Source organism: Hemicordylus capensis, chromosome 2, assembly GCF_027244095.1.
Source record: "Hemicordylus capensis ecotype Gifberg chromosome 2, rHemCap1.1.pri, whole genome shotgun sequence".
In the NCBI taxonomy this organism is placed as follows: Eukaryota; Metazoa; Chordata; class Lepidosauria; order Squamata; family Cordylidae; genus Hemicordylus; species Hemicordylus capensis.
In genome coordinates, this window is record NC_069658.1 from 187,651,298 (window position 1) to 187,678,566 (window position 27,269).

The 27,269-nt window shown below is 47.4% G+C and overlaps 2 protein-coding genes across 6 annotated transcripts in view; one reads left to right on the forward strand and one right to left on the reverse strand.

The window, feature by feature from the left end:
* The first annotated feature begins 1,178 nt into the window (after nt 1–1,178).
* On the forward strand, nt 1,179–10,130 carry LOC128343985 (ZW10 interactor-like). The gene is made up of 10 exons (XM_053293427.1): nt 1,179–1,323; nt 3,298–3,397; nt 3,521–3,632; nt 4,812–4,978; nt 6,007–6,063; nt 6,163–6,314; nt 6,836–7,007; nt 7,101–7,240; nt 8,797–8,956; nt 9,659–10,130. Exons 1-10 carry the CDS (start codon nt 1,247–1,249, stop codon nt 9,737–9,739), a joined length of 1,218 nt encoding a protein of 405 aa, XP_053149402.1. The 5' UTR covers nt 1,179–1,246; the 3' UTR covers nt 9,740–10,130.
* A 10,361-nt stretch (nt 10,131–20,491) lies between these two features.
* The window catches only part of LOC128347328 (metabotropic glutamate receptor 6-like), a 56,022-nt gene continuing 49,244 nt past the window's right edge, over nt 20,492–27,269 (reverse strand). For all 5 annotated transcript variants that reach the window (XM_053301797.1, XM_053301796.1, XM_053301798.1 and 2 more), the window contains 2 exons: nt 26,384–26,609; nt 20,492–20,580 (listed from right to left, as the gene is read on the reverse strand). In XM_053301797.1, the coding sequence (XP_053157772.1) occupies nt 20,525–20,580; nt 26,384–26,609 (282 nt within the window). In that variant the 3' untranslated portion in view covers nt 20,492–20,524. The remainder of the gene's footprint in view (nt 20,581–26,383; nt 26,610–27,269) is intronic.

Consider the following 27,269-nt stretch of genomic DNA (forward strand, 5'->3'; position numbering starts at 1 on the left):
CTTTTGCTGAAACCTGAGTGTTGTTTGGGAGATTTAGGGCTGGAATTCCCACTGGACCAGCCTCAGCCCCACCACCTCTTACTTGCAATATGAAGATACTAACACTGCAGAGCTGTTGTAAGCCACTTTCCCACAGCCACAGTCCCATTTGCAATATGGTGATAATGGACTGTACAGTATTTGCACTGGAACTGGCAGGCTAATTTAGGAACATAGGAAACTGCCATATACTGAGTCAGACCCTTGGTCTATCTACCCAGACTGGCAGCGGCTTTTCCAAGGTTGCAGGCAGGAGTCTCCCCTCAGCCCTATCTTGGAGATGCTGCCAGGGAGAGAACTTGGAACCTTCTGCATGCAAGCAGGCGGGTGCTCTTCCCAGAGTAGTCCCATCCCCTAAGGGGAATATCTGACAGTATTCACACATGGAGTCTTTCACTTGTATGCAACCAGGGCGGATCCTGCTTAGCAAAGGTGACAAGTGATGCTTCCTACCACAAGACCAGCTCTCTTCCCTTTTAATTTTACCCTTTTTAATTTTTAATTTAATTTTTCCCTTTTATTTTTTAATTTTAATGTTACATTCTTCAGAGGAAACAGGTCTTTAACGAGTCAGTCTAAACATGATGTGAAATGCCTCATTCTAAATTAAAACCAATATTGGGACTGCGGGAGGCTGCCCCATGGTCCCCACAAAAACACCTCTCCCACCAGCTGCTATTTGTCCTGGGACCTCGGAGGGAAGCTGCTATTGGCAAGGGTGGGGAACCTGCATCCAATAGAGCATAAACGTCTATCTTTGCTGCTGCATGTTGTTTCTGGATGAACACCTTGCTGTCTAAACACAGTTATGCTAACATCCTGAATAACTCCATTCTTTTCTAGGGCAAACTCTCACTTCCGCCGAAAATTGTCTTTTCGCTTTTGGACAAAAATTTGTTTTGCAATGGAAACCCGGAAGTTCCCTATAACGAAATGTGATATGTTACTCTGGTATTTTTGTATCTTTGAGGGCACGGCCATAGAGTTTCCAAAGCCAACCTTCTCAAGGTGGAAGACAGTCCCTCGCTGTCGACGAGAGGAGTCTTCGGCCGTCGTGTCGCTTTTGTCCAATCGCTCTGCGACTCCAAGCTGTTGGGCGGAGAGACCTTCCTTCGTGCCTCGAGCCCTGATTGGTGCGCTCTGCGGGCGGGGTGGGGGAAGAGTTGAGTTGAATGGAAGGGCGCGAGAAAGAAAGCTAAAGGAAGAAATGAGCGCGCTGTCTGTGGGTGCAGCTGGGTCTGCGCAGAACATGGCCTCGGGGCCGGCGGAGGCGATGGCTAGAGAGTGAGTTGTGCTCCCACCGCGCCTCCTCTTGAGGAATGGTCGCAGTCTCCCCGCGCGGACTTAATGGTGGCTCGCCCTAAAGTGGAAGGTGCAGGACCTTCCCCCTTTCTATCGGGTCGTGGGGGTGGAGTGCAGGGATACTGGGACTCTGCGTCTCTAAAGGCTGGAGGGAGGAAAGCGGTTGGGTCAGAAACGCAAAACGAATGCTGCGCCCTGTGACCGTGGTTGTTACTAGAGCTGTGAAGCTACTGAAGATTTTCCGCCTTTGATTAATCAACTGACTGTTGTCAACATCTCGGTATCTTATTGAGATCCTGAAGAGTATAAACACCTGCAGGTTAAAAGCCAGAGGGGACCACTTCCTGTTGGAAGGAAGGACTCTCAGCATTTCCCCCTGTAATTCTCTGTTATAGTAGAGCCAAAATAGCCTCAAAAAGTAAACTATCAGTACTACTAAAACTGCATCCTCCTCCTTTAAAATGATGTGCCTTTTAATACAACCTAAAATAATGCTGGTCTCTTGTGCTGCAGTACCACAATGTTGGCTCATGTTTATTTTGTTATACTGCAGCTCCTAAAACAACCTGATCAAGCAGGTATACCTTTGTAAATGTAGGATGCCACTCCTCAGTCCCTTGGAATCATGATTTTTACATGTATCAATCTTCCTCTACTACCAACAGTTCTGGAACCACCAAGTGATCCAGTTTCCCTACTTTTGCCTGTCTCAATCTTATATAACTAATACCATGTAGCTTTTTTCATTTGTGTGTGTCATTGTTTGATTCCTGTCTTCTGCATTTTCCTATTAGTGTGCAAAACAATTTCTACCTCTGTACCTGTTGGAAATCCACTGGTTTCCAACTGTGTTCTAAGCAGCCTTAGGCTTCCTCAGAAAAGTACAATGAATGATTCAGTGTGAAGATCCGCAATGGCAGACAAGGTTCCCGGAAAGCTTGCTCTTCTCCTGCAGTGTGTAGCGTCAGGGTTGTGCCATTAATGTGAGGCAACAATGAAGCCTGACAGGCCTGATGAGCACTCTGTGTGAAGCTGCATCCAAATAAGATGGAGGTACTGAGTTAGGAGGACTCAAGAGATGGCTTAGATCTGCCTGTTCTGGGTGGGGTTACACTCCCTGCAAAAGAACAAATGGTTAGCCTGCAAGTGCTCCTAGATCCACAACTCTTTCTGGTTTCTCAGCTCGAGCACTTCTTCTCAGCTTCGGCTGATATGTCGACACCCATTTCTGGGGGGAAATGACTGTAAAACAGTAGTATGTATGCTGGTAACCTCCAGGCTTGACTACTGGAATGCACTCTTTGTGGGGCAGCCTTTGCAGTGGAAAAACACGAAGAGAGCATATAACACTGATCTTAAAAGAACTGCACTGGCTACTGATAGGTTTCTGGGCAAAATACAAAGTGCTGGTTGTTACCTATAAAGTCCTTAACAGCTTGGGTCCAAGGTATTTAAGAGTGCCCCTTTGTCATGAACCCTGCCACCTATTAAGATCATCTGGTGGGGGGTCCGATTATGATTGCCAAAGGCTTGTTTGGTGGCAACTCGGGACCAGGTCTGCTTAGTGACAGCCTCAGGGGTCTGGAATGTGCTCCTTGTCAAATTAAGAGCTTCCCCATCTCTGAGTGCTTTTAAAAAGACCCTCAAGACTCACCTGTTTTCTCAGGCTTTTAGTCACAATTAATCTTGAACAGTGTGATTGTTTTTATTCTGTTTTTACATTTGTTGTATTTTAAATTATGTAGACCATCTAGAGATACACATATCAGGCGGTATATAAATATAGATAAATAAACTGAGAGTATGTCTCAAAAATGTGCCTGACTCTTTTCCATGACAGATGCAGAGTGATTGCTTCGCAGACAATGCATGTGGAAAGAGTTCTTGGGCATGTGCAGTTTTTGAAAACCAACTGTTGTCACTTCTCAATATGATGGTGACTTATGTCCTCCTCAGGCTCCTCGCTCAGCTGCAGGATGTGCAGGCCTTTGAGGACCAAACTAAAGACGGGATAGAGTCTGAATTACCAGCCAAGGTGTTGGCTGAGCATGCAGTGGTGAGTGGTCCCTCCTCTCTAGTGGGTGCTGGCTTGGGTTCTGGTTTACTCGGTGTTGCAGGGGGCCAGCTTGTGCCTCCAGGGTGCTGTTCCAATCCCGCCTTTCTGGTTTGTGGTTCTCAGAATACCAGGAAGACTCACAAGTTCCTGTATATCCAGCTGCAAGTGGTGAAGTTCCTCCTAGATTTCCTGGACTCTGCTCCTTGCGTCCAGGATGCCTCTGACTCTGCTGTCCGTGAGTATTAGGACTGGGCAGATCACAGGCAGCTGTGGTTATAAACGGATGAGGGTGCACTCTGGTTAAGAGTGCCTTTGCTTTTCATTAATAATAACTTTGTTAAAAGATAATCCGGAAATAGCTTTGCTTAGTGGGTTGCTCAGCTCTATTAAGCTTCTGCTGGATTCCCTGCCAACCCAAAAACTATCTTTTCTTGGAAGAAAGATCCATTGGCTCCAAAGGGCTTTATTGTCATGGAAACATGCATAGGACTGCAGTTATAGTTGCCTCCTGCACTGTACACAGTCTCGTTAATATCACTGTAGAGTCAATATGGAGGGATTAGGAAAGCTCGCTTTCATTCTGTGCTTTCATTCAAAGGGTGTGAAGTAGGCAGTACTGAAAAGCACTGTGTGGCTCTTTGTTCCACTGTCAAGTGGTGAGCTTGTACCTGTTACACAAGCTTATTTAACTCTGCTTAAGTGACCACCAGCTTTGCTTCCTGAAGGGTATTGTAACAAGGTCCTTACACCCCCTGAGTGTCAACTTTTAGCTGTATGGGTTGCAGCTCACCTTGTTTGTGTTGGGCAAAGATTTGCAATCAGAATCTTGGATGCCCTGCAGAGCAGAGACAGCTTTGCAGTGATTGGCTGGGCCCTGCTCCCAGGAGTACCTGCTGTGTCCCAGGGAAGTCTTGCTCAAGAGACAAAGGAATCAGTCTGCCTGGTGAAACCTGGAGACTCAACATGAATGTTTCCTTTGCTCCTGGAGTAGAGGCCACAAGGATCTGGTACTGGCTAATTAGATTCTTTATTGTCTTTGGTTTAATGTGTGGTGTGTGAACTTCTCTCCTCCCCACCCTTCAAAGCCGGGCCCTTATCCCTTTGCTAAAATGAAACACCTTCTGATTTCGCAACGGCTGGTCTGTATCTAGAGTGTCTAATCCTAAAACTCCCCACGTCCTAGCTGTTTGAAGCACATCGGTGTAAAATGGGGGCAGGTCTGAGGCTAGACGTCCTACCCAGTCAGAAGGGCCGTTCCAGGTCTCTTTTTATCAGGTGTTCACTAGCATACTGCAGAATATCCTGCTTCTGTTGGGAAACTTGACTTATGATGGGAGCAAGGAATCCTGAGTACTACTCTTGGCTCCCCTATGAATCTGCCCTTGGCTTTTCTCACTGGGCATCTCCCTTGCAGGGAAGGAGATGGCAGAAGCGAAACAGCAGTGGAAGGCCCTCAAAGCTGAGTACCAGCAAGAGGTGGAGGCTATTGAGGGGATGGTCCTGCAAATGCTGGCCAAACTGGAGGAAGCACGGGATCGGGCCCATCTCTTGGAGGAAGCTCTGCAGTGCTATGAAGCCAAGGTTTTCTCTTCGCTTCGGTGGTGGTGGTGGTGACGATGATGGAAAGGGGGGCTGGAGAAGGCCCAGCATTTCCTGATCAAAGCAAGCTGCCAACATCCCAGATACCAAAATAGCTAACTACTTAAGTGTCTCCCTAACAGTGCTGCTTTATGACATCACAACTCGCCCTCTTTAAGGCTGGTTGCTCTGCTGCATCCTCTGCGAGGTTCCCTTCCGTTCTCTATAGTCCCCAGCCTGAGGCAACTGGCATGCTTCCCTGTTTGCCCCTTTAGGAAATCATGGTGGCACTGTGAGCCTTGTTCTTGATCTGCTGAGCTGGGGCTGTTTATAGATTACAGTGAGACAGGATTTGTGTCCTGTGCTGCTCCACACCAGCCGAAGAAGACTTTTAAGGATTTTGACTACTGAAGAGGGTCGACTTCTTACAGTCGACCAGGGGTTCTCTGTCTGGGGTTCCCAGATGTTGTTGAACTACAACTCCCATAATTCCCAGTCACAAAGGCCATTGTGGCTGAGGATGATGGGACTTGTAGTCCAACAACATCTGGGGAGCCAAAAGCGGGGAAACCCCGGAGGCAGGCAGCTTAGTCTTCCTAGTCATGCTGGTCACACAGGGCAAAACACTTTTTATCTAGACCAGTTGGCTTGAAAATACTTTATGTAAGCTGATGAGTTGCACAGCTTTGATATTTAGAGCAAACAAAGTTGGTGAGTGAGAATAATTCATGTTTTTAGCCATGTGTACTTTCCTTTCAGAAGTAGGAAGCTAGTGCATGTGGGTGTGGTTAATCAGACTACAGATATCTTCTGAAACTGCTAAAAGCTCCTTCAGGGCCAAAACACTAAATGGAAAAGAAATTTACTTTCCCTTAATTAAATATATGTCCAATCAAAAGCAAGGCATATCTGCAACTCCATTGCCATGGCTGAGGCCTCTTGTGGCATTAATGTGTCCTGGGTAGGTTGCTGATCAGGTCTGACTGCTTTGTTACTCCTGTACTTACTTTAGTTTTGTGTTTGCTTTGTAGAAACGGGAGATGGAGGAGAAAGTAAGGAGTGCCCAGGACAGGTGTCTGAAAGAACAGGTACCAGGATAGATGAACCAGGTCTCGGTGTATTTCAGTGTGGATCTATGGCAGCCGGTGGATTCCTTGGTCTAATCCAAATTGCTGTTCCCGTGACAGGCGCATTTATGTGAGCGGCAGCGGCAGGTGGAAGGATATGTGGCAGAACTGCAGGGCAGACTACAGATGCACCGCAAGGAGCTGCAGCGCCTGCAGGGGGAGCTAGCGGAACAAGAATGCCAGGCTTGCGATTGGCGGGAGAAGGTGCAAAGGTGAGCATCTGGTTTTGGGCTGCTCAAGACCCCACTCACCATCCTAAGCAGAGCACGGCATTATACATGTGCACGAAGAAATTTAAAACAACTGTGGGAATGGGACTGGGGGTTGTAACTGGGGCTGTGGGTGTTGTGGTTCTTTGGAAGTGTGTCGGGTTTTTGGTCTTTGTTTTAATGGAAATTATTATTCTGCAACGTTTCTAGCCATCATGGTGGCAAAGTTATACTTGAAAGCATCTGGTCTTTGCTAGTTTTAATCTTGGAATCCATCAACAACAACGAATATTTATGTACCACTTTTCAACAAAAGTTCCCAAAGCGGTTTACAAAGCCTCTGAATAATCGCAATTGCTGAATAAGGTTTCTGGCTTTCAGGGGTGCCCTATATAGCTCCTTGCCCATCCCTATGACTAGTAGCCGTTAAACTGTGCAATAGAAGAGATTGTGTGTGTCGGCATAATTCATACACCTCTTCTCCCTTCCCCACCCCCCACAATCCACTTCTTCATTTCCCCCAGGATCTCTGATTTTGCATGTCTCGTGGAGACATTGCAGGGTGTAAAACTGATTCACGCCTCGGAGAGGGACCTGGAGTTTGAGTTGATCTCTCAGCCCCAGTCTGTGAACTCTGACGCCCATCGCCTGAAGCTGTGTTTACATTGGGGAGAGGATGGAAATATTGTACTGCAGGTGAGTAATAATAAGAGATGGATACTTGGTTGGCTTGTCCAAGCTAGTACGCCTGGGCCATTGATCTGATCTGACCCTCTCCCCTCTGAGCAGAGCGATGGGCCCTTCTTCCTTCCTTCTGTTGTGCTCCCCATGAATTCGGGCAGCACCATCAAGGAGATCATCCTGGAGCTGCAGAATACCTACTCCCAGGAAGCAGAGCTTCTTGCTGAGATTGAGTCACTGAGGAACTGGTGAGCTTCCCACTTTTTCTGTTGCTTCTGAAGTCAGGGGTGCCTCCCCTAGTTTGCATTGGGCTGGGGGTGACATAGTTCAGTGGCAGAAGGCCTGGAAGGTAGGAAGCTGCCTTAGCTTGAGTGAGATCATTGGTCCAGGATTATCCACACTGACTGGCAGTGGCTCTCCAAGGTTCCAGCCAGGCGTCTCTCTCAGCCCTACCTGGAGATGCTGCCAGGTTTTGAATCTGGGACCGTCTGCATGCAAAGCAGGTGCTCTATCGCTGAGCTGTGACCATGCTGAAGGTCCCAGCTTCAGTCTCTGGCATCTCCTTGTGGTGGCGGCTACTTCTTCTGGGTTTTGTTTTTCAATCTAAGACAGCGATTCTTAACCTGGGGTCTGTGGGATAGATCCAAGTGATCTGTGGAAAATTAAATATGTAATTAAAGATAGCTCCATCCAAAACAACATTTATAATTAACTATATGTCCTCTATTTTTATTTTTATTATATTTCTAAACTGCCTGATATATGCATCTCTAGGTGGTGAATTTTCATTATAATTAGTGAATTTTAATGATACAATTTATAATCAGTAAAATTTATAAATGGGGTGGGGGTCCTTGGGTAATACTTGGGGATCTGGGAGGGTCCATATGAGCAGAAAACTGGAGAGCCCCTCATTTAAGATGTTGTTTCAAAGGGTTAGATCTCCATCATAGTCCTTCTTGACCAGCTTCCAGCTCTTTCTGAATGTGTGTTTCTCAGCAGTGACAGTGACATTAGAGAGCCATCTCACTATCTGATGTACATTTTGAGTTGCACACAGTAGATAAGGCAACATAGCATAGTGGTTAAAAGCACAAGCTATGACACCCCAGGTCACATTCTGTCTCTGCATTAACCCCCTTAGTCAAGTTGCCCATGTTCTGAGCTTCAGTGCTTCCGTCCACTCCAGCCTGCAGCATGGAAACAGTAATAGTGGCCCCCTTTCCTGGGCTGCAAAGATGCCTGAGAGTAGATAGGTCGTATTTCAAGCACTTAGGACAGCACTATGTGTATGCTAAGTTTCCATTTATTGTTAGCCATGTGGATGAAAGCCAAGCTTGAAGAGGGTAAAAGTGAAAGCCATTCAGAAAAATGAGTGGACCCAGGCAATATTTGTAGTGTGGGCACAGTATTCAGACTGTGGCAAGCTCTGTACATGTGCACACGCAGTGGCCACTTCAGGTCCGCGATCTACCAGGGTGGCAAGGAGGTACACTGCTGCCCTAGCAGGACCATTTATGTAGAACAGCAGTTCCATGCACATCCACAGGAGAGACTGGCCATAGGCAGTCCTTGGGTCAGGTCTGACCCCGTGATGCCTGGCTTTCTGGCACTTTCTGGTAATTGCTTCGTCGTCTTCTAGGTTAGGTTAGCCCATGATAGACCTTGATGGCTTTGTTTTCTGTCCATAGGCTGGATTGCTACTTCCGAAAGAGGTGCTAATTAAACTGCCCTCTTCTGAAGGAGGCCAGCCCCCAGTTCTCCTACGCATATCATTGCTGATGCATCCCCTCTCTTCCCCCAGTTTTGCCATCAACTGGCAGGAAGAGGATAGGGTGCTGCATTACCTGACGCCGTCTTCCACTTGCAGACTCTACGTGGAGCCGGGATATCCAGTCAGTGGGGGAATCTGCCTCCTCTCAGTCAAAAGTCAACATGGTACAATTGATGCAGCTGCCTATAGGGTTAGTACGGTGGGCTGATATTTTAATGGGCTGAATGGAAACAGCAAGAGTTAAGGCTGCAAGGAGAGAGGGCTGCCTCGTTCTCTCCCCATGCCCCAAATGTACGGCTTTTCTATGTTCCTGCAAGGATAAGGCAATGACTGGGGCTGGAGCAACATTTCGAGCTAGCAAAACGCCCACCAAATCATAGGGATGTGACTACCATGAGTTGTGGGTGAGTGCCAGTAACGGCTTGCCTCTCTATGACCCTGTTCATCCTCCGACCTCTGCTTCTAGGCCCGTTAAGCATGGCAGTCTGCCCTTGGTTGCTAGGCATGCCAGTAGGCCTGAAGTGAAGATGGGGATTGGTACCAATGCTGCCGATGTCCCAGAGGCACTGAGGGCTCCCTAAAGCAGTTACATTCCTCAACACCGCTCGGAAAGGGTGGAGCCACTTGCAGCTGCTCGGGTGGAGAAGACAGGATGGATGCAATGAAGGGGGTGAGATATAGATATAAGACTCCTAGGAGGAGGCAGCATCCTTCTTCCTCCATGCCCCCACCGCCCTGCAAACAAGTATCACATCTTTGGGAGCCCATCCTGCACAGATGAGAAAAGCCATTCAAATTACTAGGCACCTGCATCTAGTTTTTGCGAGCCCCTTAGGGGTTTCTCTAGCCCTGCCTATGCTGCCGTCCCTCTAAATTCCTTTCTTTCCTGCAGCCCCCTCAGGAGAAGCCCTCGCTGCAGAACTGGCTGGTATATCTCAGTACCGTGGACTTCAGTGCTCCTTTCCTTTCCTGAGCAGCTGCTGAGGCTTGCAAGTACAGCATGCTGAGGAGTGGGGCTTGGCAACTCGTTAAGAGCAACCTTCCTGTTTCCACTGGAAAATGAGAGTTAGTGATTGACAGCTCTCCAACTTTTTTTTTTTTTGGTATGGACCACTTCAAACCCCTCTTGTCTTCTGTCTTATTCTATAAATAAATAAGTTCTGTCTCCCTCCAAGTCCTTTCAGTTTCAATATCCTTTTTCTTGAGTGGATCTTCTTGCTGTATGTTTTAACTGTCCCCCCCTCTTTCCTGTTGGTCTTACTGAGTTCTGCTAGGGAATGGGTGTCTCAAGTGTGTGTCTGTTTTTGTTTGGAAGCCTTTCTGAGGCCTGTTTTCTGTTCAATAAAACACTGTTCGGGTTTCTAGCTCCAGCTCATCTCTGAATTTGTATGGAAGGCTTTGTTTCTAATTCCCTATTTCCCACCCAGACATCCATGCCTATGTGTTCCACACATGTGGCCACAGACGCTTGTTGTAACATAAACAGAAACATGACATTTCAGGGAATGGTGACAATCCCAAATTAATGTTGTGGGTTTGTGAAACTCCAAGATAGACAAGTGTCTGTCACCTAAATGTTACAGTGAGCATTCACTAGTACAGGGGTTTTCCACCAGGGTTACTTAAACCCCTGGGGGTACTTTGAAGCCTCATAGAGGGTGCATGGGTTCATAGAACCCTCCCATCTCCCTAGTTCACTTGCATGCTACAGCTTTGGTTCCTGCTCAAGGAGGGGAGGGGGAGGAGTGTCAGGCAGCATCCCTCCTCCTTTCACGTCACTGACTGGCTGGCTATATGTTCAGCCCTTCCACTCAGCCTGACAGGCTTAGCAGTGTGGAAAATGCTAGCTTACTGTCTGCATTGCCCTTGCTGCTGAGCCTATCAGTCAGGCTGTGTGAGGGGTGGGCTGAGCCTCTTGCCAGCCAGTCACATGGAGAGAAGGGAAGAGGCAGGGTCAAGTCATATTCTGTGGATCCCTGGCCTCAAGGCTGCAGAGGGCAGGAGGAGGAAGGAAGTCAGCCAGCCAGCCACAGCATAGGAGTAGGTTGTGGCGGCAGTTTTCCCTCTTGATTCCAAGGCCAGATTCACTTGTGTATTATTTCCCAACAACCACTTTATTTCCCCCAGAAGATTTACTTCTGGTAGTCACAATTCTGGGCTGATTGTGTGGGTTACCTGAGCTGAACCTTTGAGATGGAAAGGGTATACTTGGTTTTTGGTTTTTTTAAGGTTGAAAAAAAAATTATGTGTTTGGACAGTCAGTAACTTGCCGCAACATTCATAAGTGAAAATCAAGATTTCTACATACATACATATTTATTTATTCGATTTCTATTCTATTAACCCTTCCAAAAATGGCTCAGGGCGGTTTACACAGATAAATAATAAATAAATAAAATAAAATACATCAATATCAGGGGTTCCCAACTTTGAGTTCACACATCTTGTTGGACTAGAAGCAAGTCCCATCTTCATCAGCCTTTGGCCATTATGGCTGGAGTTATAGTCGAACAAACACCTGGGGACCCAAGACAGGTGACTCTGGATATATGACCTAGAACATAATTATATATCTTTAATGCTGATGAGTTTAATGCCTGCTGTTTCCCAGCAGTTCTGCCATGCAGAGGTGGTACCTGTTATGCTCAGTTCTGCATCCAGCCACATGGTGGTGCTGATAAATCACAGTCCTTCGTAACATGTGCCCTTTTGTGAGGCACCAGTTGTGGAGGGGAGGAATCTAGATCAGACTCATGGCAAGGCAAAGGGCTAAAGCACCCCACCCTGCCCCACACGTTACATCCAGATCAGGCTGATCTGTGCCCCTATTTAATGAGCCTGCTATAATGACACAATTTAATGTGTCGTGGTTGGCCCTGAGCAGAGTGATCTCTGGACTACTTTGCCCATATATGGTTTTTCTACATGCCTTGGCTATACTTGTGACCAGCTTAAGCCCTTGTACTAGGCTTTGCAAGTGGTGTATGCTATTGGAGGCTTTCCCTCTTGGATGTTGTCTGGTTCTCTTTCACTGTCCTTAACGCCCCTCTAATGCTAAATGTGGAGTGGGCATTGGACACCAGCTTTTTGGATGTTAGCGCCTCCCCCCGCCGCTTGGGTTTTACATACCAGGGTAAATATATTATGTAGGATGGAAACTGGGGGTCCATAGATGAGAGCACACACTAAGGCAGTTCAATGACCATAAATCAGGTAGGACAAGTGTATTAACCAGCTTTGGGAGCTGTGCCTGTTCCCGATTTTTGACTCCTGAGTTACAATCTAGGTAGGAGGTGGAGAAAGTGATTGTGTGAGAGGCGGGTGCAAGGTTCTGACGGCATCGTCCTACGCAGCACTCTTATCCAGCAAATTACCGAGGGTGAAGGAAATGTTGTCGGAGTCTGCACTCACCTCCCCACATGATCTCTTCCAAGGGTGTAGCTATAATTGAGCAGATGGGTTCAAAGAACCCGGACCCCCCAGCTCCACCCCTCCCTATTTTCTTCACTATCTCCCTCACTCCGTGGGGCTGCCAGGGAGAGGGGTGAACATGGGCCCTCTTTCCCCTAGCTACGTCCCTGATCACTTCCCCCCCGACCTGGGTTGTAGCTCACACATGATCAGAGGAGAGCGGGTCTTGTGGTAGCAAGCATGACTTGTCCCCATAGTTAAGCAGGGTCTGCCCTGGTTGCATCTGAATGGGAGACTTGATGTGTGAGCACTGCAAGATATTCCTCTCAGGGGATGAAGCTGCTCTGGGAGGAGCAGAAGGTTCCAAGTTCCCTCCTTGGCATCTCCAAGATAGGGCTGAGAGAGATTCCTGCCTGCAACCTTGGAGAAGCTGCTGCCAGTCTGTGAAGACAATACTGAGCTAGATAGACCAATGGTCTGACTCAGTATATGGCAGTTTCCTATGTTCCTAAAAATGGGGAGCACAGGCAGCTCCAGAAGCTGGGCGGGATGCTTGTCCTCTCCAGTCTATGATCATGTGATCTACCTTACACTCTTGGACAAATCCCTTTCCTCTCTCCCCCCCCCCCATGCCTGCTCTTTTTTGCTTTGCTGGAGGTGGAAGGAGCTTCAATGGCAAGAAGTGTGGCATCGCTGTGACAGCCCTTCAATAATGCACGCCTGCACACCCGCTTTCTGCCTACTTCAACAGAGTGTTGGGGGAGGTTTGCTGAAGGCTCAGCTTCTGGGTTAAGAGGGCCTGGCTCTACAGGGAGGCTGGAGGAGTGGGGAGAGAGCGGAAGGGTTGTGCCTGCCGTGGGAGAGATAAATGTGTCTGTCTGGGGCTTTATGAGAGGATGATGGCAGGATAGAAAGATGTGTGACGTAAATGCAGGGAGGGGACCATGCACGCTCAAGATGGGCGTAATGAGGGGTAACCTGCTGCTGGTAGATGTGGCGGTTGGGTACTGTCTGTGACTGGCTGCAAGGTCCTGGTGGGTAGCATATCAAGCTGTTAATGAGGATGGTGCGATGCTGTTCTTAATGCTCTAGGCACAAGGAAATGTGCGCGAGTGAGGAAAAGCTTTGGGGCTTGGCTGAATTTCCCTTCCGACTTTTACATTCTGTTCTGTCACTCCTTCCTCCTGCAAGCCTTTTATTTTAATTGGAGTCTTTCTGGGGAACCCACCCACCCCACCCCGTGTGTGTGTGTGTGTGTGTGTGTGTGTTTTGCAGCGAAATCTGCAGCTACATAGGCTAGGTTGGACTATAAATCAGTTAAGCGGTTTCTCTTTATGCTGGAGGTGGGAAGCAAAATGGGTGTCCTGAGAAGCCACAGGAGTTTCCTTTATTTTTCGAAAGCAAGGGTGGGGAATGGGCCTTCAACATGATGGCCAGGTCTGGATCATCAACCTGTGGCATGTGAAGCTGAGTCTGTATGTGGGCTTCTGTGAAGCTTTCTACTTTCCACACCTCGACTCTGTGTCTTGGCTCAAGAGAGTTCAAAAACAGGCTGGACGTTTGTGAGGGCTGCCGCCTATGAAATATTTATTATCTGGAGCGGGTGTCAGGGAATGCCTTAAGTGAACATTTTCTGCTTGGACTTGTGTGATGAAATATTAAAGAATGCCTAAGAACTGGGCAGCGGCCATTGAGAAAAAAAACCAACCCTAGGGTGGTGAGGGGGTATGATTGACAGGATTAGAATAACGGGAGGATAGCGCACATGTTTCATGAAATGTTAGGGGGGGGGATGTAGTGAGGGAATGTGGTGATTGGTGGTTATATTTTTGCAAGCCCTGGGAATAAGAAAAATGGAAGGAAGGAGAGATGAAGACCTGAGCATTCCAGTGAGAGGACAAATCTCAGTTCTCACTGCAGTTAAGGAATGGCACGCTGGGAGGGGACACACATGCACTCATGTATGAGGCGATCTGGTTGGATACAGTGTCATCTGAACCAGCCCCTTGGCTGGTAAAAAGGCAGAAACAGGCAGCATGCCCTCGGGGGTCAGGGAGCATGGCTTCAATGTCCAGCATTGTCCTTCCCTGTGGCCCAGGATCTGGTGTGGTGGTGGTACATTAATCTTGTTGCTGCTGCTAAGCTGCTGGGTCTGGTCAGTACCTGGCTGGGAGGCTGCCCAGGAATCCAATGTATGCCACCTTGAGTTCCAGCATGGAAGGAAGGTGGATTAAAAGGAAAGAAACAAGGAGCAACGTAACAAGCAAGTTAAGTGCTGTAAAATGTGAGAAAACACTACAGCTCTAGCAAGTTTTACCTTAAGAAAAAGACTTTGCATGTTTCAGGATTCATTTTTCTTGGTGTTTCATTTGACTTGTTTTCCTTACATGCAAAAATATGTTATTGAACTGTTGAGGGATCGTATATTGATTTGCTAGAACCCGCCAAATAATTTGGTGACAGGCGTTTCCTCTAATCCCATAATCATTCCTGTCTGTAAGTAGATTCTTTTTGTTTGTTTTGTGTTTCAGGTTAGATTATCCTGAAGCTTATTTTTTATTTTTGACATTTCTCTCTTAGTCCAGCAGAGACTGGCACTAAATTTCAATGCACTCTTATGACTGCATTAAGTAAACTGCTCCCTGGAACACACCCAGGACACTCATGTGTGAGCCTTTCTCTAGGAACAAGCGCATCCTCCAGAGCGGCTTTTATGTCCTTGGGGCTTCTGCATTGTGTTCTTAAACCTTTCTTTTGTACTTGCTCACAATGGCCATGGTTTTTTCTTGGAACATTCTTGCCTGTGTTAGAGATAATTTTAGCCTTTAAGGGAGAGGGAAGGGGGAGTCCCATGCCTTTCTAAATGGGACCTTCCCTAATAGGCACCACAGCTGAAATTTTTATTGTGCCTTACTGCTCAGGATTGCTGCCAACCATTTAAAAATCAAATGTAATATGCATAGGCTGGAATATCGTTGCACTTATCCCCAAACATGAAAAACCTATTACTATTGATGTTGAACACTTTTATTTGATGAAATTGTTCATGGAGAATGAGTCTGTCAGTAGTGATCAGCTGTGACACTCAAATGAAGCCTCCATGGACAGAAGCACTATATTTAATAGCAGAGATAACACAATAAGAGCCTTCATAGCCTGCTTATGAGTGCCCAGAGACACCTGGCTGTTCAGTGCTGGAACCCAAATGCTGCGTTAACGGAGCCTTTGATCCAACAAGGCAGTAGTACTGCATTAAGCTCAACACTGACAGTGGTCCCTGCCCCCAAAGGTTTACAGTCTGTAGCCTTAATCCCAAGACTGTGCCTGTCTTTTAACATGTGAAGAGTAGAAATGCAAGCAGGGTGCGATGGGCACAGCTGGGATCCCAAGGAGGGAAAGGTGTTCTCTTCACTCATGGAAATCAATGGTTTGTAGTGCCCCACATGAGAGAGGTTTTACAGGGCTGTTATGGGGAAGGCTGCTGAGGTGAGTCAAAACCTGCCCCTTTGCCCTGCTATTAGAATATCAAACCCCACCCCATTTTGGGATGTCCCTGAATGTAGCCCCTTTGCCTTCCCCTCTTAAATGTCCATGGAAGTTGTTCACTGAAGAGGCGCTCTTACCCCTGGACTTCTGGGCCAAAGTCCGGGGCCTCCAAATCCTCCTTAGTCTGTCCTGGGTGGTGCTGGCCCAGCACTGTGCCGGGAGGCCGAATGTGACCCCTACTTTAGAGACAGAGGGGGAGTGGGGACAGAAATATGAGGGGTGGGGATGTGTTGTTGCATGTTGAAATGTTTCTGCTAATGCAAATTTGCCTACCTGATTTATATTCTTACATTCTTGTGAGTTCCATTGCTGTTTGTGCCCTCAAGAACCCACATGTTAAAAATACTGCATGTGTCAAAAGGTGTGTGGGTGGGGACTCCAAAGACCTTTAGGTCCAGGCTCCCAAATTATCTAGGTGCACCTCTGTTTTGATGGGACAAAGTAAACTGCAGGCAGCTGTAGGACTGCCAACTTTTCCAGGGGCCATTGTAGCTGTGCTTTTAGCGGCAGCTGGATCTTCAGACATCAATACATGCTGTTTATGTGCTTTAAAAAGCATCATTTCCATTTCTGCTCCTCAAGGTATTAAAGGCACATTAGCAGGTTGGGCTGGTGTTTTTTTTCTGGTCAGCAGGCAAGCTTGACAATTTGCTTACCAGTAAATAAATGGGAAACCCCCTATAAAACTTACTGCAGATGTTTGAATTCCCTCGCCATCTATTCCCTGTTCCATTCCCACACCTAGATTCTGGCCTTGGACCCACCCCAAAGCCATGTATGTTCACTCCTTGCTTGGTTTTGTCAGTCAGCTCCCTGAGATGTGGTTTTGTTTTCTGTAGTAATAGATTTGGGTCACCAGTAAGCCTGCAGGTCACTGCTGCAGGCCAAGTGATGCCTGTCCAAGCAGTGGAGACGCAGTGGGTGTGCTCATGGCAAAGCTGCTGCTGTGGGGCCTGGAAGCAGCTGGGAGGAGCCATTTTGGAGACACTTTTTGCCCCAAGGCTGTTGCCAGTTGGGGCATTCATGGAGGGGAAGGGAGCAATGTGGATGGAGGAACAGATGGCTGTCTAGTGCTAGTGGAGAGAGGGGGCTGAATGGAAGGAAAATAACAAAGCGGGAGGGCAGAGAAAATAGGACATGGTGGGAGGACTAGAAGTGTGAGCACTGTCAGATATTGTTCTCCTCAGGGGATGGAGCCGCTCTGGGAAGAGCAGAAGGTTCCAAGTTCCCTCCCTGGCAGCATCTCCAAGATAGGGCTGAGAGAGATTCCTGCCTGCAACCTTGGAGAAGCCGCTGCCAGTCTGGGTAGACAAGACTGAGCGAAATGGACCAAGGGTCTGACTCAGGATATGGCAGCTTCCTATGAGGACCATAGCTCAGTGGTAGAGCACAGGTGTCTCAAGCAGCCCCAGGAGAGCTAAAAGGATCTCTATCTGGAAGAAATGTCTACTTGAGACCCAAGAGAGTGAAGCAGGCAATACCGAGCTAGACAGGCCAAAGGCTTGCCTCAGCACTGGGCAGCTACATACCCACATCATCCTAGGGTTGCAAGTTGAAGCCACAGATTAATCAATGAAAGCTTTAGTAGATTGAATCAACTGAGGCCAGTTCTGCGTACTGAAGGGATTTTCTTTAAAAGGCTATTTGTGTGCATGTGCTACAATCGGAGGGAATGAAAACATAAAGGTGGCCTATCCTCCATGATGAATAGTAGCATTGGTTAAATTATAAATTACCACACACTTCATTCCGTATCTCAGCACCCACCCACCTATAATAGAGTTTGGATACTATGCAACCTTCTACAGTTTCCACTAAATAATTAATCAGAACAAAGACAGATACTTAATCAACTAAAAATCCTTGAGTTGCCTGCCTGCTTACCTCTTATTCAGAAGTTAATTACAAAGACCGTTTGGGAAGGCCTGACTCCTACTTTGTGCTCATGTAGGAAGTTGTGTTGATTGAGAGCCTGCTAGAAGTCCTGAGAGAGCGAGAGCCATTTTCTCCCAATGCTGAGGGTGATGTTTCTGCATGTTTTGAACCTGGGAGATCTTGATGGGTTAATGATGTGGTTACCTCATTGGCAAGGCATGGAAAGTAACCACTAATGTCCTTCCCAGGAGTATCCTTCAGATTCAAATGTTACTGGTGTAGGATGGAATAGCAACCACCCCCCTCCTGTAAGGTTAGATGTGGCCCCATAGAAAGGGCATAATGGCAGAAGTGGGGGGTGGGGAGGCAGAGTAAGCGAGAGCAGTAAAGCTGAAGGGGCACATTGCTTTTTTTTTTTTTAAGCCCCTCATTTAGGAGAGCATTTGTGCCATAACATGAACATCCCTGCTGGATCAGGCCCAAGGCTCATCTAGTCCAGCATCCTGTTTTAACTCAGTGGCCCAACAGATGCCACTGGAAGACTACAGGCAGGAGTTGAGGGCATGCCCTCCCTCCTGCTGTTACTCCCCTGCAACTGGTACCCAGAGGCACCCTGCCCCCGAGGCTGGAGGTGGTCTACAGCCCTCTGACTAGTAGCCATCAATAGGCCTCTCCTCCATGAAGTTATCCAAACCCCTCTTAAAGCCATCCAGGTTGCTGATTCTACAAGTTGATTATGCTTTGTGTGAAAAAGTACTTCCGTTTGTTGGTCCTACATTTCCTGGCAATCAATTTCATGGGATGAGCCCTGGTTCTACTGTAATGCGAGAGGGAGAAAAGTTTGTTTCTATCCACTTTCTCCGCACCATGCATGATTTTATAGACCTCTATCATGTCTTCCCGCAGCCATCTTTTTTCTAAACTAAAAAGCCCCAGGTGTTGAAGCCTTGCTTCATAAGGAAGGTGCTCTAGTAGTGTCCACATGACTTTTTTGGCACACTTTGTCCTGTGGTCCCACATGATTTTACAAATGGCCCCTGTTCTGCAATCATATGTATTTGGTATTTTGTGAAATACATTCCATTTTGAAGACACAATTTTTTTGGAATTTGGGGGCAAGGACTAGTAGGAAACAGTTATTTAGGAGATGGTTCAGGGACAAGATGGTAATAGCCACTAGAAGCTTCCTGTTCTCTTCAGATTCCTCAGATGTCACGAGGCAGTGCCCTCATGATTTCCAGCTTTCTTCTGCAACCCTGAGGACTAGTAACCTGTTTAGAAAGCCAGAGGGTTAGAAAGCTGAACTTCTCAGGAGATAGGATTTGGGGCAGGATCCTAGATTGCGTTCATGTACACATGTGTGCAGAATGTACAAAGCACCAGCAGTAGCCAGTTCCCACCAGAGTTCCCTCTAACAGGTATTCCCAGATGTTGTTGACTACAACTCCCAACTTCCCCAGCTGCAATAGCCTTTGCTTGGGGATTATGGGAATTTTAGTATCTGTTACAGGGAACAATGGTTACCACCCTGCCTTTTTAACCACGAATGGAAACTGCTCCAGAAAAATGCGACAAGGCAGTTATAGACAGATTTGTTCCCGTTAGTCACCCCTGGAGGTGGAGGGAATGCTCCACGCATGGTGATAAATTCACTTATCCCTTTGGTTACAGAAGTCAACATGTAGGATGAAATTGTCTGATTCAATTTCATCCTTCTGCACTTTTGTTGCAAATAACCCAAGAGAACTGGCACTGTGGGACGTTTCCTGTAGCCCAGATCTAGCGTGGGGGGGTGGTGGTGCACAGAGTCCAGAAGCGCCTTTTTCTTTGCAATACGATGGCAAAGCAGAGAGGGGGCCGTTGATAATCTGTTGCCGCCTCAAGCTGCAGCTGCAGAATCAAGCGATTCTGGTTCTCTTGTCCCTTTTGTTCCAATTTCTGAGGATGCATTAACACACACACACCTCAAACAGTAGTTGTTTTCACCGTAATTAAAGTACTTCAGTACTATATGCACTGTCAACAGGGTGGAGAGAAAACACCTTCTGTTCACTTCTGTGCCTTAATCTACTGTTTTGTGAGGGGAGGTGCAAATGTACCCCAAGACGCCTGTTCCAGAGCTGGGGACTGTATGTGAGAGTCCACCACACTCCTGGCTCCCTAGATCTCTCGATTTTAAATAAAGCAAACTGTAGAGCATCAAAAGGACCCCTAGTTTTGTAAGACATGGGGCGGGGGGGGGGGGCGGGGAATAGGATAGATCGTAAACCAGCTATCTCTATAACGGAATGATATCAAAATTGAGGAGAGCCTTTACAAAGACATGTTTTGATGTGCTTCTGCCATTCTGGATGGCATGGTAGGTATCAGAACATCCCATATCTGAGTCAAACATGCCCATATGAAAACTTGGATGTTGAAACAGTGGATCATGTTCTCTTATACTGTGCCTTCTATTGATATTTATGATATAAATGAATACTACCTTATTTAAATAAGCATTCAGGAAGAACTAATGATTTTTATATTCTGCTCCTTTCCGATCAGCAGTCTGATATTCCAAGTAATAGTGCTAAATTTTGTGCAGCACCTCATAAAATTTGCAGATTGTGTGTCAGTAACAACTGCAGTCAATTACGGTCTGGCTAACATGATTGCTAGCATATAGAATTCTGCCACATGTTCCGCACAACTTCCTGCTTTGCTGCTGCTGCTGTTACTGTAATTTTATAGTGATTATTCACTATATGGCCACTGACTGGAATAAAGATTTTATCTGAATAAAGCAGACCAGTGTTTGTAAAAATACAGGTTTATTCCCCAAAACATGCCCACCCCAGCCCCTTCCCTTAAGTTCCACCTCCCAAATGTTCTCCCCGCCCCACTCCCCCACCCACCCCATGGTTGTGCCCTTCCTCCTCTTCAGTCATGTGGGCACCATTGTCAGTTCTGTGTAGCTGATGTACATCACCTTAGGAAGGCCTGCAAAGGACACAAAATGAGATGTATTAGATAAGAGACAGGTGTGTGGCTGGAGGCTGGTCACGCTGGGACCCAGAATGACAAAACTGGCTAATGGCGTGTGTGTGTGTGTGTGTTGGTATTTGATGTGGGGCAAGGCCTCAACTGCCTGGTTTGTGATTGGCTGCCTCCATACAATCATCTCAGAGAGCATGCAGAGCCATCAGCAGGGGTGTTGGCTTCTCTGGCATTGCATGGAAGCACCATGTACAGAAACTGGCGCCTCCACTTAGAGACTGTATAAGCTTACAGTCATGAACAGGACCCCACCACTGGACCTTACACTCCTGGAAGCAATCATGGAGTGGTGGTGGATGTATGGTCTGTGTCAACATCATAGAATGGATGGGGAGCCTTTAAAGATTCATTTTGCTGGTGGTGGTGGTTCCTGCCACTGAGTATTTATTACACTCTTCCTCCAAGGTGTTCATGGTGGCATACATAGTTCTTCCCCCCTCCCTTTTATCCTCACAACAATCCTGTGAGGTAGGTTAGGCTGAGAGAGAATAACTGGTCAAAGATCACCAAGCGAGCCTTGTATTTAAGGCTCCATAACCCAAAATCACTTGACATGCATTCTTTGTTCCTTAAGACTCTCTCAGGATGGTTAAAATGCTGTGAAGGGTGTGTCCCCCTCCATTTTGATGCAAGTATAACAAGAGTGTCTTGTAATCTACATTAATCATGGTGAGTGTGTGGAACTAGAGTGGAATACTTACTCTGAATCAGTTAATGTGGAGAACACCTTGTGCTTATGGAGCAAGAGATGGTCTTTCTACTCTCCCTGGCCCAAGCCAGGGACCAACATTGCTGTTTTAGCAAAACAGGCAAGAGATTGAGCTACAAATTGGCCGCCTGTGGCTCACAAGGTCATGCCACTGCCATGAGCCCTGTAGGGAGCCTCACAGACCAGCCGTTCTCTCACAGCTCAGCCCTCCGTTTGCCGAGAACAGAGTTGTTCTTTGCTGGGGGGGAATTGGGGCAACTGCCCGAAGCCCAGTGCCAGCTGGAACCGAGTGGCAGCGTGGAGATTCCTGCCTGTCGCCTCCCTGCCTGTCCCCACTGCTGCCGCCCTTGGAGTGTGGCTCCTGCTGCAGCATCTGAGCTCCTGGCCGAGCTGGGCGCCTGCGGTGTGCTCTGCCTGGCTGCACACCGTGGCCGCTCCCGGTGGGCTGCTCTCTTCTCTGGCTTGCCCAGGGCCAGCTGGAGCTGCCCCTGCTTTTGATCCCCCACCCCAGGTCCTCATGGGGGCTGTGGCGGTGAGAGAATGGCTCTTCCAGTAGCCTCCTGGTTCCTAAGGGAAGGCAGTGGGGACACAGGGACTCCAGGCAGGAATCTCTGTGCTGCCGCCCCCCCCCGCCCCCCAATTTATCCTGGGACCTGTTGCACCCCCACAGGGACAGCCCTGATGAGGACAATCATATGGGCCTCCCTTTCAGGGTTGTTGTAAGAATTACGAGATAATGTCTGTGTGAAGTGCTTTGGTGGCTCAGCAGCTGTGGAGAAACAATAGCACAAGGACCCTTTGCTGCTCCGAGTGGCTGCATAGTGTGACCCGAGAGGCATGCTTCTGCAGCTCTTGCAATGTCCCAGAGGATGCTAGGAGGCACTTCCTTAGACTGGACATAGCTTCCCTAAGATTGTCTGTGGTGGCTGATCAGTCAGTCTGCCTTGTCTAGCCTATACTTCCTGATCCCTTAGGGTCAAACTACATGTTACAAATGCACAATTAGTGCTTGCATGTGTTGGTTAAATGCTAAATAACAGTAGCAGGGCCCTGATCCAGATTGGGACCACCGAATGGAGGGAAGGGGATCTTTAACCCTTTGCTCCTGCCACAGTCCCTATTAGAATCCTCTCCACATTCCTGCACTAGCTTTTAATGAAATAAAACATCATCAAGAGATCTGTTCATGGATCTGCCACATCTCATGGAATTTGGTCTGTAATGATGGGAATTATCAAGATAGGGATTAAAAGTGAAATGGCAAATATTGTACTGTCTTTTACAAATATATAATGAGGCCACAGTTATACTGTTTCCGCTTCTGGTTCTCTCATTTCAGAAAGGGTGTTGTAGCCCTGGAAAAGGTGCAAGAAGAAATGACCAAAATGATCAAGGAGTTGGAATACTTTCCTTATGCTATTTTTTTCTTATTAGTGTAAAAGACCACAGCAGGGGGCATGGCAGACGATTATCAAATTAAGCATGGTGTGGAGAAAGAGGCATTTTTTATTCCTCCCTCAATACTAGAATGCTGGGCCACCCAATGAAATGGGTTTGTAGTAGATTCAGGACAGACCAAATAAAATGCTTATTTACAGAACACCTAATTAACGTAGGGAATTAATTAACTGCCACAAGATGTGGGGCTGGTTTCACATGAAGATAAGCCACATGTATAGACTTCTTTGTCAACCTGATAGCTAAGTACATTAGAACCTCCATGTTCAAAGGCTGTCTAACCCTTAACGGCAGACGCTGGAGCCAAACAAAAGGGGAAGGTGACTATGTGCCTTCATGTACTGCTTGCCAGCTCCCAAAGACATTTGGCTGCCTGCTGATGCAAACCGATTCTGGACTAGAGGGATCTTGGTCTGATCTAGTGAGGGAATTCCTGATGGGCCAGAGATACATTGAAATCAGTGAAGAATAAATTGGAATGGCAGCAAGTTGGGTGCCTGCCACTCTTTCAATGCACACACATGAATAAAATGGGGATTCGAATCCCCATCAGTGTTGGTAGATATAGAATTAGGAGTAGGAGTTATTCCAGGTCCATTAATCCAAAGTTTTTTTTAAAACATAGGGGTGTGGGTGTAGGAAAAGTGAGTCAGGGTCTAGTGGGACAGAATGAGAGAGGGGAGGCTGCAGGAAGAGACAAAGTTCCTGCATCTTGCCTGTTTCTGCCATTGCTTGGTCAGGCATACGCTCTTGGCGGTGACGGCAGCACAAGGCACTGGAGTGCTCGCCATCTGCTCTGGGACGTTCTTGCCCACCGAGGGTGGCTATTAATATTCCACAGCCGCTGCCCGCACCACCCCACTGGCTCGGTTTTCTCCTCCAAGGCCAGTGTGTGAAGGGTCTCCAGCCTGTTTGCAGCTGCAGAGGGTGAACCAGAGCAAAGCACGGCCTCTCAGTCAATGCTTGAGAGCATCGCACAGAGCAGGAAAGGTTCCAGGCGTTCTGCTTCCATGAGGCATATTCATCTTCAGTGGCTGAACTCTGAAAAGGTTGTGGGGCTTGAGTCTGCCGGCAGTGCATTACGCCTTCTGGCCTGGATTTTTTGCCCCCTATAATCAGGAGTTTCAGGGTTTCCTGTGGTTTTTCGGCAGGGAGGGAAAGGCACTTTGCATGAACTCGGAGGCATAATCGTCTTTGTTACTATATCACATGTTCCAGGGTTGAGCCCTGGAATGGGGAAGAAAGGGATTCCAGGGCTATGTTCCCATGAGCCTGGGTCCATATAAGCTCTGCATTGTTTAAGGATATGGTAAACACGCAGTGGGGAAAATGCTTGACTAACAAGCAGAAGGTTGCCGGTTCAAATCCCCACTGGTACTATATCGGGCAGCAGCAACATAGGAAGATGCTTAAAGGCATCTCATACTGTGCAGGAGGAGGCAATGGTAAACCCCTCCTGTATTCTACCAAAGAAAACCACAGGGCTCTGTGGGTGACAGGAGTCAAAACTGACTCAACGGCACACTTTACCTTTAAACATCCCTAGACAAACCATGATTTTGTTTCTCTGAGGCTATGCTTGTATGAGCAATTACTTCAGTTTTTGCGAACCCTTGGCAGCATCCCCTGTGACTTCTGTTATCATGGAGCCTATCCTAAAATATTGATTCATAAGGTAAGGCCGACACCAGTTCTCCCCAGAATGCCTCTTGGTTTAGCATGAGTGACTAGAAAGCTGCGCTCTGGGATAGTTGCTTTCAGCATGCAGATGGGATGTGAGGCTTCAAGAGGAAATGTACGGTGCAGCTTTTATTTCATGGGCTTGCCAAAACCTATTCTACTGATTGTGAGTCCAGATAATTTTTTAAAAGCTAGTAACCAGAATCGCCTCAGGAACACACTTCCACCTGTCAAATAGGTCAGTGATGGAGCAGTTGGAGAGGCCTGGCTGCCTGGAGGCCTAAAGGAAAAAGTGGTGTTCCTATTTCAGGCTTGCAAGGAATTGTGGGATAACCCTGAAGAGAACTATGGGAAAGCCACACACACAGTCTCAAGGCAGTAACTCCATGACAGATTCTACGGGAGGATATAATGCTTGTTTGTTCTGTGAACTCCTGCCCTCTCCATACTTGAACAAAGGCAGGAGTTTTCAGCCTTTTAAAACAAGTGTACATCACATCTGTGTACCCCATATGAGCAGTCAAGGATTGTGACAACCAGAAGTAAATCTTCTGGCGGAAATAAAATGGTTGGTGGGAAATAATGCACAAACTAAGTTAATCTGCTCTGGAATCGGGGGGCGGGGGGACAACCTCCAAAACTTCTTTATGCTGTGGCTTCCTTCTTCTGCCTGTCCTCTGGAGCCTCATGGCCAGGACTCCACAGAATACCCATCCTGACCCCTCCTCTTCATGTGACTGACTGGCTAGGTGCTCAGACTCCGCCCACTCTTCCCTCAACCAGATATACACACTCAGCAGCAAGGACAATGCTGACTCCAAGCACCAGCTAGTATTTCCCTCGCTTGTGAGTCTGCCAGTCAGGCCCAGGGAGAGGTGGGCTGAGTCGGAACACATAGCCCGTCAATCACGTGAAGAGGAGGGAGGGATGCTGCCTGACACTCTTCCCTCCTGGAGAGTGGAGAGTCGATAGTTCTCATGCAAATGAGTCAGGGAAGCGGGAGGGTTCTGTGTTCCCCCAGAGTACCCCTGGTTGAAACCCCCTGAGCTAGGGCTTGTCAAGTTGATTTCTTGGCTCTGACAGACTATGTGATGCTTGAGGAAATCCCTTCCGCATCACACAGAGTGGAAGCATCAAGCCTGTTAAAGATTGGGAGTCTCATGGCCTGTCAGTCTTCCCTTACTCCCAATATCTATTCTGAGCGTCTACTGGGGCCTGGTTACACACCAGCTCTTTCTTCTTGTGCCTTTTCACCATGAGAAGCAAAGACAAGCCAGATCAATGGCTGGTTCCTGGACATCTCCTAATTTCATCCAGCCTTTCGTGAGATCCAATGGGATTTGTGTTAGGGCTGTGAATTTTGAGCCCTAGAAAAATCAGCTGATTAATCTGTGGGAGCTGGTTTTAATCATTGAGGGGAAGTTTTAAAATGTGGGCTGAGGCTTAACAGCACATGGGCTTGTTTTTTGAAACTATTTTGGTTTTGGTATGTTACTGTAATAAAGAATGAAAATGAAGAAAAATGTTAAAGATGGCCTTTATCCAACAATTCTGATGTTTGTTTATGAAACTGTATCTTATTTCACACTTACATTGCAGTTTTGGTGACCTCCACATTTATTTAAATGTAAAAAATAAGGGCATTAATTGGTTGATGGGCAAATGCTGAAGCAACTACCATATGTTTAATCAGTGGACAGCCCTTCTTTTTACATGTCCCAGAGGCACTGTGGCAGTGGGGAAAGTGTGAGGATATCCGGGGCGGGGGTGTAATAGAAGGGAGGGTGGGAGGAAGGGAGGGAGCTGTACTTACAGGGCAGGCTGAGGTCAGTCGGAGGCACATCGGGTGGGATCATCAGAAAGCAAAAAGATAGCGATACCTACTTTCTGGCTACTTACTGTCCGGCTTCTCATCTTTGCTCTCGCCGTTCTGGGCGCCTTTCTGCGAGAGCCTCGTGGAGGCGTTGACCGCTGTGGCTGCTGCCTTGAAACTGCGCTTGCGCTTCTGCACATTCTGCTCCGGGTGGAAGACGATGACATAGACCTTGGGGACGTAGAGCATCCCGAGGGACACTGAGGCGCTCAGGCTCATGGAAATGGTCAATGTCGTCGTCTGAATGTAGATCTGGGAGGGAGAAAAAAATTGGATGCTTGCGACGAAAGCAAGAGGGCTTCACCCTTTCACTTCAGAATGGATCAGGACCAGTTTATACAGTCAGCAGTATCAAGTGGTATAGTTTACCCTGGTCTGTACCATTTTAAGTGGGGTGGAGTGCAGCTGTAGGATCTGAGTACTTCCCTGTTTTTTTTTTTTTTAAAACCCTCTGCAGACAGAAAAGCTAATTAGGGAAAAGAGTTCAGCAGATTTGTCTCCTTGACACGGTGTTTATCTCAAAGCAGGGATCCCCCCCCCCATTTTCCATGCAGGCACATTCAAACAGGAGGCCCCAACCTGATGTAATACAGTTCAAGAAGAGCCATTGGATCCAGCTGATTGCATGAACTTGGCCCTTTGTGAACACAGAACAGAGGCCCTGCAGTAGGGAGTTAGACCTGTCACAGGTTTTTAAACCCCCACATCCTGAGCATGTTGAGTTGGAAGCAAGTGCCCCATTGTTCCCCTGCTGCTGCTTCTAAGTACGAAGTTTCTGGTTTCTTCTTAAGTCTGTCCTCTGCAGACTTAAGTATCCCAAGCCCATGAAATTTCATATCTATGGGTAATTTATCACTCCCAGGGCCAAAACTAGATTAGTATGTGATTTGGAACAGGGTGCCAGATTTTTCT

Excerpts from the sequence above, each read along its gene's own strand:
- LOC128343985 (XM_053293427.1), top strand. The coding sequence starts at position 1,247 with ATGAGCGCGCTGTCTGTGGGTGCAGCTGGGTCTGCGCAGAACATGGCC. Across the intron at positions 1,324-3,297 it reads GCGGAGGCGATGGCTAGAGA|GCTCCTCGCTCAGCTGCAGG; the intron begins GTGAGTTGTGCT and ends TGTCCTCCTCAG. Across the intron at positions 4,979-6,006 it reads TGCAGTGCTATGAAGCCAAG|AAACGGGAGATGGAGGAGAA; the intron begins GTTTTCTCTTCG and ends TTTGCTTTGTAG.